Genomic DNA, 11,349 nt, shown 5'->3' on the forward strand with positions numbered 1-11,349 from the left:
TCCTTACTAGCCGTAGATTTGGGGAATTATTTAACCTCACTGAGTCTTGGTTTCTTTAATAACACAGGGGAGGGGGAAATGAGGATTCTCTTGTAGGATTGTTGTGAAAATTAAGGGAGACTCATGCAATGGAAGCATGTAGCTCAGTGCTCATCACATAGCAAGTGCTTAACAGATAGTTCCCTTCTTTTAGACTTATCATGTGATCATATCCATGGTGGATAGATAGCAGTAAGAGATGTAACTTGAAACTCTGTAGACATATAAATACTTAAAGAAAATAATTGTATTTCCACTTTAAATTTTAGCTACAACTGAATACAGTACTATTTGTCAAATAACACATAAAACTTAAGTTCAGTGGTTGTCTTAAACAAAAGTACTTGTGGTAAACTGAACCAGCCATTTTTTCATGGAAAAAATATTTACTTGGAAGAATAACTGACAGACCAGTTACTTAGTCTTGGGTATCTGGCATATATTTTCTCAAAAATGAACAAAAGCAAGCTTGTTACTTCAAGGAAGACAATTAACAGTATTTGTTGCTAATGATGAAACCTGAGCTTTTACATGAAAAATCAGAATTTGACTTAACTCGAACTCATCCAACTGTAAGCTTGACAGTTCCCAATACTTAAAGACTTATCTGATATCAGTGGTAATATTTTAAAAAATGTTTTTTATGTTATATAATGAAACGTGTCAACACTTGGAAGATCTACATAACTCGGGGAATCAGTATTTTCCAAATGTCTTATGCATGGTATTATAAAATCTTGCATTCAGAGTGTAAGACAGAGCAATGAGATTTAGTGTAATAGAATATCGAAGTTCCTTGATGTGGTCTCAGATTATACGTTACAACTAACCATTTAAGAAACTACCACTTGCCAAATTTGACTATCGTATCAAGGAAGACTGTCCACAATTATCTGAAAAGCCTATTAAATTATTTCTTCCTTTCCCCACTACATATCTGTGTGAAGCCATATTTTCTTTATATACTTCAACTAAAACAACGTATCACAGCAGATTGAAGCAGAAACACAGAAGAGACTACAGCTGTTTTCTACTAAGCCAAACATGAAAAGATTTGCAAAAACATAAAAACAGTGCCACTCTTCTCAATATATTTTTGGGAAATATTTATGCTACTATGTAATGGGTTTGTCATTTTAAAAGAATATTTTTTAAATTTCCCAGTTTTAATTTTTAATGTAGTAAACATTGATACACATAACCCAGTACAAAAGTATATTTAAGTTGTTTTTAAGTTAAAAGGGATGTATCAAATGAATGATCCATTTGGAACTTTGTTGGGGAAAAGAATAATTACAGCCATTGTCTTGCCAATTTATCAAATAATGTTTTCTAGCTTTTCATAATTCCTTATCCTGAATCCTAGGTGCCAAAGCTGCCCTATGAGTTGGAACTTTATGTGCATGAGCCATGCAGTCCTTTAATAACTTATTTCTGGATGATGTTATCCATTTTGATCAACTGATACTGCTTTAAGTAGTCTTGGTCAGAAACATTTTGGGTGCAGTAACAGAATCCTACTCAAATTAACGCAAATAGAGGAGGCTAGGGAGGAAGTTACCATAAGGAGACATATCCAGAAAACTTAGGGGAAAGCTGAACATCTAGGCTGCAGTGTTATCATACCTTTAAGTTAAAGTTAAATCATACTTTTAGGTTATATGTAACTCCTGTTGCAACCATCTCTGATTGCCGTTGGGATCTTAGTGATACATTCCACTTAATGGAGTGAAGTTCCACAGGATGGCTTTACTAACCAAACTCAAACAACCTCTGCTCCTAAGATGTTCTCAGGATTGTTAGAAGACTAAGCTCTTCCAAATATGGCCAACAAAGTTTTAATCCTATTAAATATTTTTTTTCATGTTGGGATAAGAATAGCAACAAAAGTTATCTTTCTTAGTTTTTATCTTCTCAGAGTAACATGTGGCACAATTTCTCTTAAGGTTATGTTGAAATATTTATCATTAGTATTTGAGATAAGTAAATATCAGTGATAATCAAAATGACATTTAAATCTTTATTGATACCATTTTATTTATGAACTGTCTAGCTACATATTCTTCCATACTGTAGCCTTACAACTTAAAGCCAAGAACTTTCCTCAATATTAAAACTTGCAAAAAGGGTTTAACTTTTTAACATCAGGTACAATTCCAAGTTCTGAGTCAAAAAATACTTCTAGTGCAATTAGTATTAGTGTTCTTTGAAACATTAAATGAAAAACTTCCAGTTATTTTTTTCAAATAAAAGCCACAAGAAATTAAATAATTACTATGTATATAACAACTTGCTTATATCAAGTTACAGAGAAAAGCATCATGCCAATTGCTAGGATCTCCTCTACTGATAGAAGACAGAGAAATAGTTGTGTATGACAGTCATCAAATTATACACTCAGGTTTTGTATAGTTTGTATGGTTTTCTGTAGTTTGATTTATCTTTATTGTTAACTGCTAGATTGAAATAAGGACTCTGTATAAACACCATATTTTGAAATCATATAGATAATATAGTCATTTTATAATACTTTTTGGTAATGGCACGGTATTCATTTATTTTGTTACAAGTTATTCACAGGTCCTAAACACTAGACGATTGGAATGTCACATTAAGGTAGTTATCCTTATTACCCTAATTATACAAATGTCTAACAATTATATATCAGAAATAAAAAGGTATTGTGTAATATTGGCCAAATATTTAGTACATTTTGTAATTAAATTTCTATTGGCTTTCTTAATTGTAGCTAACCTAAGATAATCTAATAACCAGTTTTTCTTTTTACGACAAAGCAAGCAGTTAATTTCTATTTGTGATTAATCCCAAACTTTTTTTTTTTTTTTTTGGTGTCCTTAGGAAAGACAAGAATAGTTAGATATAAGTAAATTAGGAATGCTTTTTAACTTTTGATTTATCTTGTTATTGGGAACCTGTGTTCAAAAAACAATAACAGGAATTAAAAGATATAGAGAAGTAATTCCATAAGATAACATTAAAAAACAAAGCAAAGCAACTAATAGCACACAAACATTTGTCATAGATTATTACTAGTTTATAAAACTCTAATCTCCCATTTTGACACTGATTAAGCTGACAACATGAATATTAGCTGCATGGTCTACTATAATGGTTGACCTTTTAAAATTTTAATTATATGTCACCTACCTGCAGTCAACATTTTTCAAGAATTAGTTCATTCTTTCTTTATAGCTTAGGTTTATTGATCATGGGACACTATAGCTGTTAATGTTTTCTTCTATGGGGTTGGCATCGTGGAAAGTTATAATCTTATTTATTGACTTGAAATGTTTTTTAAAAACTATTGATTTGAATGCAATGTTTCCTAATAAAACATTTGGCAAATGAAATTTTTGAAGTTATCTCCAACATATGTGACCTTCTTTCCTTGCTTATTTTTGTTTAAATTAAAAATATGGACCACATGATGTTGCTAGATATTGAACGTTTTGAGAAAAATAGCTTTAATTTTGTTTGAGAGAATTCCCTTAGCAAAAACTATATATTATTTGAAGATCCACAGTGCCTAATACGATGATACATGGTACATTTTGATACCCCTATTGTGGACTAACCAATTATAAGTTTAGAAGGATGAACATTTGAATTGTCTTCTCTAGTTCCATTTTTCTCTGATATAGACATTTGAACAAAATGTATTTTCTAGCCATCTCTTAAAAATTAACTAGTTGCTTAATTTGTTCTGTTTGCAATGATTGTCTCCTTAGCAATGTTTTTTTACTTTTGAATTCTTTGGGGAAAACAGGAGCTGTTGGCATAAGCACTTTTTGACCACAAGAAAGAAGGCTGGATATCTTGTTACTGACATTGATATCTGAGATGGGAGGGTGAGGATTCACATTTAAGGGTGGCAGAAATCCTGGTCTGGTCTGTGTAATGTTGTGATCTAAAGGAAATGCTCCAGAACCACGCCTTTCTAAAAGCGCATGATTTCTCCTGCTCAGGGGGCCTGGGGGGGTACTCTCCAACAATTCTTTGGACCCTGACAACAAGGAAGGAGATGTCGACAGGATTTTTTTCTTTCCTGTAAGTGCTTTGCCATCTTCTAAAGTTGTAGGGGTAAGACCGGCTGACAGCTGGGAATCAGAGCTGTAGTGATTTGCTCCTGAGTTTCTTTTCTGAACTATATTTCTTAATGTGGAAGCACATATTGTCTGGTTAGAGTCTGGGTCCTGGTCAACTGGGATGTCAGTGCATTGCTGACTTCCTTCTGAAAAAAATGCTTGGTAATTTATTTCATCGTATGACATCTTTCTTGAGCTGGTCTGATCAAAGGCTCTTAGCAGATGTGCAGTGTCTTTTACATCAATACTTTGGTGCCTAGTGATGAATCGCTTGGAAAGTGCCAGCCCATTGATTTTGTAGGATAATTCTTCCTCTGGAGTAATATCCTGGAGCTCTTCTTGTAAGGAGGCCACTCTGTTCTGGTGCATTAATGAGGGGGGACTCTTGATCCAGGGTGAAGCCTGAGGTAGCTTGGGCCCGTTAGGAGCCATACCAGGCTTCCTCACAGGGGAGACTGGGTCTCCCATATCATCAGTGCTTCCTGAGGGCTCCAGATCTTTAAAGCCAAAAAGCGTCATTTCAGTTTCAGAAGAATGTGAACGTGACAATGAGACTGTTTTTAAGTCTATTTTTGAAGGAGTGGCACAGGTGGCTGGGGAATGACCCCCATCTATATCCGCAGGAGGCATATTTAAGTACTGTTGGGTCGTGTGCCTGCCAGAGGGCGATTTTGCTGTTGTTATGATAATGACCTCTTTCCCTTTTGCCTTGCAAGCACTAAGTAAAACTTTCAGGGTCTCTCTGTCTTCTGAATTTATGGCATAAACAAGGGCCGAGTAACTAGAATGGTCTTGCAAGCTGAGGTCAGCCCCACTCTTTAGGAGCAAAGAAACAACTTCAGGACCTGCTTTTTCTAAGCAAGCGTGCATCAAAGCAGTTTTCCCAGATTTGTCCTGTATGTTGGGATCAGCATTGTTTTCTAACAAGTATTTAACCATTTTGGCTTTACTGACACCCTGGTGATCAACATGTTTGGTCTTACAAGCAATCATTAAAGGTGTTTCCCCACGATCATTGCTCTCATTAATGTAGGCGCCACCTTCCAGCAAGAGTCTTGTAAGGCGAAGCCGGCTCTGATGGACCGCTTTGATCAGGGAATTTCCATCACTAGAAAGTTCTATACCTTCATCCATCTTCAGAAGTCAGAATCAATACTGGTTATCAAAGAAGATGAAGAACAAAAGGTTAGCCAGAATCAATGGCCCAATTTATATTCATGTTATTCACAATTAATTTCTGAAATATGTATAGAGGAAGAAGACATAAATAAGATGTTATTAACAAATATGGAGCAAAATAGTAAATTGTAAAATTTAAAAAAAATTTTTAATAGTAACAACCTTTAGGGAGGTACAAGGTAAAATATACTTTCAAAATCTTCGTTGAATATTGATAACACTAGCCTAGAACTTCTCTAAATCTCACATTAATTAAACAATAATCCACTTATTTTCTACTTGTGAAAAATACTTTTATAAATGATATTAAAATGCAAATTTAAGCAAAAAAGCCAAAATTCTGTGTAATTGCAACCGAATCAACTGAAATAGAGCATGTTTACGATAGCTTAATTTAAAAAACTTCTTAGCATTAAGTTACTTAAACATGTCCTTCAGTTAAATAATGCAACTAAGATCTAGATTTTCAGTTTGAGGGGCATTGTGATGTTTTTCTTAAAAGATGAAAAACATTTGGACTAGAAAATGTTAAAATAACTGACACAATGTCTGGAATTCTCACTGAGATAGGAATGGTGTGCATGTGATCATGCATTTTTTTCTGATTCCATTATTTAAATCATATACTGACTAGATTATGGGGTTAGCAACATACTGGTGGGTTAAATTTTGACAGCAGTACATTTTCTCTGAAAAAGAAGTTTTCTAGGCTAGAAGTAAAGACATGTAGACTTTATAAACATTTTATTAAAACTGAAAATTATTCATTTTTAATTTATTTAAATAATTTAGATTCAAATTCATTCAAAAGATAATTTCATTAGGTGATAAGAATTATGTCTATCGAGAGCCAAGGAAATGTTAGTCTTCTGACAGTTCTTAGAGCTGGGGTAAAAGATCAGATAAAAGTTCATGTAGTATTTAAATCTATTTCATTTAATTGGGTAGCTTTTAGAAATCGAGAAGTATTATTTATTCTTCTCATTCACTTTTAAAATTAAGAATATGGGGCATGAATTCCTATTAGATAATAGAATAGATAATAAATATGACTTTTTAATAGAGAGATGAAGAGAGCAGAAAGGGAAGGAAAAAGGAAAAGAGACACACACACAGAAATTAATTTCATTGTTAAACAGCTATAAGTCCTCCTAATATGTGCTGGGCGCTGAGCTACAAAGGTACGGGCCCGAGCCCTGACGAGCTTACAGAGCTGTTTGGAAGAGATACTGTATAAGCAGCTGGTTATGAGTTAAAGTTATGAGAACACAACAGGCTTTAATGGTTTGGGGACGGAAGGGAGCTTCACAGAGGCTAACCGTTTGAGCTAAGTCTTGAAGGCTGCAAAAGACTGGCAGACAGAAAAAGTTTAGAAAGGAGTAGAGAGCACTCCTTGTGCAAAGACCTAGAGGCTTAAAATAGCCCAGGTATTTATCATACATCGGGCTCTACACCAATACGATAACCAAACTTTAAAAAATAATTTAGCAGATGGTTATAGTTAGGGTGACGTGGCAGAACACGCACATCTAATTCTGCCCCTTCTTAAAACCCCCTAAAACTGAAGATTGTTTTAAAAGACAGAAACTCACAAAGATAGCAGGAAAAAGAGAGAAGACAACAGCAACATTTTGGAAGCCAGCAAGCAGATGGGCCAGTTGTAAATGACTCAGCCAACCTGAGAAGGCTGTGCCTCCAGTCATTGGTGGCAGAGCGGAGAACTAAGCCCTGTACCCCGGAGAATCCGTGAAAGAGGCGGCAGCCAGAGGCGCTAGAACTGCTGGGTGGAGAGGACAGCTACATAAGGAGGGCTAGGAGAAAAGCTGTTAGAGAGGCAGTTAGGTCCCTGGGTCCTTGCTATGGGAAGTATGGTCGTATCTTGGACCAGGAGCAGCAGCATTACCTGAAAATTGTTAAATATGCAGAATCGCAGGTTCCACCTCAGTCCTACTGAATCAAGAGCCTACAGTTCAACTAAGATCCCCAGGTGATTTGCATTCATTTTAAAGTTTGAGAAGCACTGCCTCAGGTCACTCTTCTCCGAGCCGCTAGGAGATAGGAGACTGCCCCTCTCCTACCTGAGAAAATGTCTAGAGGTTTTTTTCTCCAGAAATGGTGAAACAGAGTCTCTGGCCTGAGAGACACTGGGCATGTCTGAGGACAGAAAAAAAAAAAAGAGACGTGATGGTATGCTAACTGACCAATGCTTGAAGGGACTCATAGCCTTCCTCCCCAACTCAGCTCCAAGAAGGATGGCAGCCATACCTTTATCCTTTGGAAGAAAATCGCTATACTTTTCTCTCAAGGATCTGACCTACCAAAGAAAAAATACCTAAGAGTACTGACCAAGGGGTTCCCCTACATGCCACCCAGATCATCCTACAGCATAGCTTAAAGATCACCCATGTGCTGAAGGCTTCACATTGGGTTTTTAATCCAAGCCCTTTAACCACAAGCATGCAAACAAACCAACAAAAAAGCTTCTTACATTAAAGATAGAAACCAGAACAAATAGAAAAAACCAACCTGGAGAAGACAGGTATTAGGAAAATGTAAACTTCAAAAACTCATGGGATAAGAAGATGATGTAACCATGAAATAAGGATAAGATTCTATGAAAGGAAGAACATTCTGAGACCATAAAAAGCTCTCAAAGGATAAAAACATGATACAGACTGCATAACTCAACTGAAGGATTGGATAATAATATTAGTAAAATCTCTAACACAGTCAACCAAAAAGAAAAGAAAGAAAAAAACAAGAAAATTAGAGAACTAGATCAGTGAATCCAAGATCCAACAAATAGAAGTTCCTGCAAGAGAAAATAGTGGGAGTGGAGGAAGGGACGAGCAGGAGAGGACATGATGAATAAGGTCAAGAAAATTTTCTAGACCTGAGAGACATGAGTTCTCGAATTGAAAGGGCCCAATTAGAACATAGCACAATGGATGAAGGCAGATCCTGATAATGGAACATGGCTGAACACTGAGAACAGAATATATACCACAGGCTTGGATGCAGGAGGTGGGGAGTGGGGTGGATAAGTCACATACTAAAGGATCAAGAATTACAATGAATTCAAATATATCAACAACAATAATGAAAGACAATGGAGGAGTGTTTTTGAAAATCTGAAGGAAAATGATTTCCAGCTTAGAATTTTATATCTAGCCAAAACATCAGTCAAGAATTGGAATACACTCTCAAGAATCTACTGAATAATATAATCTACCAAGATAAGATGGTAGAATAAGGAAGAAGAAACAAGACGCCAGAAGCTGGAGATCATTACAAAGGAGAGATACCAAAAATCTCCAGGAAGATGGTGAGAGGAGAGGCCAGGATACTGGATGGGCACATGTATCATATTTGAGATCATACCACCATTTTACCATCCTGTTAACTGAGGACCAAATGCCCAGGTGAGCCTGACCTCAGTTCTTTAATCCACTCGCTTTGTCTTGCCCACGTCTCTGCTCTCCTCTCCATTCCGTTTTCTGAGTCAGCCAATGGCACTCATTTCAGCCCTGCTCAGTTGTTCTGCTTTGACCTGCTCTGAGATCTGGGGATAAGTCATGTGAGCTTAGGAGAAAAAGACTAAACTCCCATTCCCCTTGGATATCTAGTACTTGGTCTACACTGCAGCCCACCAGAAGCCCTATCATAGTTAAGCCCCATGTTTCCCAAGACTCACGACCTTGCCCAGAGGGGCTCTTGTCAACACGCAGGGCTGAACTAAGCTGAACTGAGCTGAACTGAGGTCTAAGAGACTGTTCATCTTACCTTCTCTGGAGAACTTTTGCCATATATTGGTAATACTGACCTTTCTTTATTCATCTAATTGTGTGCTTACTATCCAGTTTTCCAAAAATAAATAATTACTTAAGGATCATATATAACTGGGAAACTGAGGGGAGGAGGAAGCAAAGGGAATGATTTAGACAATAGTCAAGAGCAGGTTACCCCTTGGTCGGGGTAAGGAGAACAATACAATTTGGGAGGGACACACAAAGGCTTTTAAGGTTCAGGGAATGTCCTGTTTCTCAGCCAGGGTGGTGTGTATATAGGTGTCCATTTTATTATTATTCTTTAAACAGTGTATGTTTCACATCCTCTTCTGCATGATACTGCCAAACTCTATTTATTGTAAAATAGGACATGTATACAAACAAGAACACAGCATTTATATAAGAATGCTGCATAACTAAAATTTATAAAGAATCATATTAGGTCTTAGTTTTCACAACATAAATCAGTTTTTGTGGTGTCATCAATAGTATTTATGCCTAAACTTTCAAGGAGTTTATTAGTAAGCTCCTAATAGGCACTATTCAAAAGAATATACTTATTTGTTTCCATTTTAGTTTCATTCATGATGTTAAGCGAAGAACAATCACTCAATATATGCATTCATGAATACAATGAAAAAGAGTACATGAAATACATAATTTTTGGTCCCTCTATCTAGTGTTCTATAAAAGCTATTCCAGAGCCAGACATACCTGCAACTCAGGAACTTAGAAATTTAGAGTTGGTTGACAGATTGGGTCCCAACTCAGAGGTCTATTCTGAATGTGAAACATCTGAAAAGAGCTCTCATGAGACGGCGCTCTTAAAAGAAACCTTTTATCATTCTTCATATACAAATGGATTTAATAAAGCAAAGAGACTCAGAGAAATGACCTGGTACATAATATAAAATATAGAAACCACTTAGTAACTGCAATTCAAGAAGAATCTATCATGTAAAAACACCTTTGATCAAAAGTAGCATTTGAGAAACAGACATTCAAATGAGAACCAGTTGCCAGATACCAGATTTCAATACTATATTTTCAGACAGTTTCTAATATTGGGGCCAATCTTGTTTTTGTTTTTGTTTTTGTTTTAAAGTCTTATAAGAATCTTTTGGAAAGACTTTCAAACCTTTTTCACCTATCCTCATGTAAAGGCCTTTCTGCACAATACTAAATCTGGCTACTTTCTGTCATAACTTTCCCTCCCAAGGTTGGCATCAGGAGGTTCCGGGAGAAGGGAGCTGGCAATGCATTGCTGGCTGGGATGCTGGGGGTGGGGGGACAGTGGCCCTGCCATGGTCCTGTGGAAAGAGAGGGTGCTGTGGGCTTCAGGGCCTGAGAGAAGCTGGACAGTAGCACCACTAGTGGGGAGCAGCTAACAAATCTACCTACCACGCAGCTGTAGGCAGACCCCAGCCCCCAAGTACTGGAGGACTGTTGAGCAAAAACAACAAAGACTATACATTGCTCACTATAAAGACTTGTAAGGCCCAATGGATTTCTCAGTTTTTAAATTGTTCACATTTAATAGAGCAATTTTGAAATCGTTTGAACATTAAATTTTTTCAGAGAAAAAAATTGTCAGGTATTTTATTCTGTGTGTATACACGTTAAGTTTTCTAGTGTCTCATTCTGTAATCAGTACTTTATTGGAACAATTCCCTTGTCTTCATGCCTTCACTCTTTTTCAGCCTGTTCTTTTATCTTACCTCATCCAATTCGCATGTCAAAAATGCTGATATTGAAGTTTGACTTATTTGCTCTTCATAGAGGTAAGCCCCACCTGGGGTGAAGCCCACTTCTCTAGCCTGCAAGTGTCCTAGTTCAGAAGTGTCCCTGCCTCCTGTTTCCTCCCTGGACACACCCTCAGTGAGCACCTAGTGCTGATACCATATTAACATTCAATAGGACTCTATTTTATAATCTAGGTTATAAATGATTCCCCAGTTCAGTTATACCTTCCAAATAGATGGCAGTTCAACTGGAGAAAGTTCAAGGGTCAGACAGACCCAGATTTCCATCCTGACCTCCTATTTATTAGCTGTATGCCCTGGTCAAATCTCTCAGCCTCTCAGAATCCTGGATTCCTCATCTGTGGAAGACAGTCATAAAACATTCATCCCCTGGGGGCTGGTGATGAAATCAGACAATGTCTATGAAAAGACTCCTATTGTGCCTTCCTAATTACTGCACTCTTCTTTTTAAAATTTCATCTCAAAATTTAGCCA

General features: G+C 36.7%; 1 protein-coding gene across 7 annotated transcripts in view; it reads right to left on the bottom strand.

Moving 5' to 3' along the window:
* ANKRD34B (ankyrin repeat domain 34B) overlaps positions 1-11,349 on the bottom strand; it is a 28,925-nt gene that overhangs the window by 13,642 nt on the left and 3,934 nt on the right. For 3 of the 7 annotated variants that reach the window (XM_074360304.1, XM_074360303.1, XM_074360307.1), the window contains exon 4: positions 2,046-5,300. The exons of the other annotated variants lie outside the window; for them this stretch is intronic. In XM_074360304.1, coding sequence (XP_074216405.1) covers positions 3,735-5,279 — 1,545 coding nt within the window. In that variant the 5' untranslated portion in view covers positions 5,280-5,300 and the 3' untranslated portion in view covers positions 2,046-3,734. Of the gene's footprint in view, positions 1-2,045; positions 5,301-11,349 lie in introns of those variants that run through there. 7 annotated transcript variants of the gene reach the window in all.

The sequence above is a fragment of the Camelus bactrianus genome, chromosome 3 (assembly GCF_048773025.1).
Source record: "Camelus bactrianus isolate YW-2024 breed Bactrian camel chromosome 3, ASM4877302v1, whole genome shotgun sequence".
Classification (NCBI taxonomy): Eukaryota; Metazoa; Chordata; class Mammalia; order Artiodactyla; family Camelidae; genus Camelus; species Camelus bactrianus.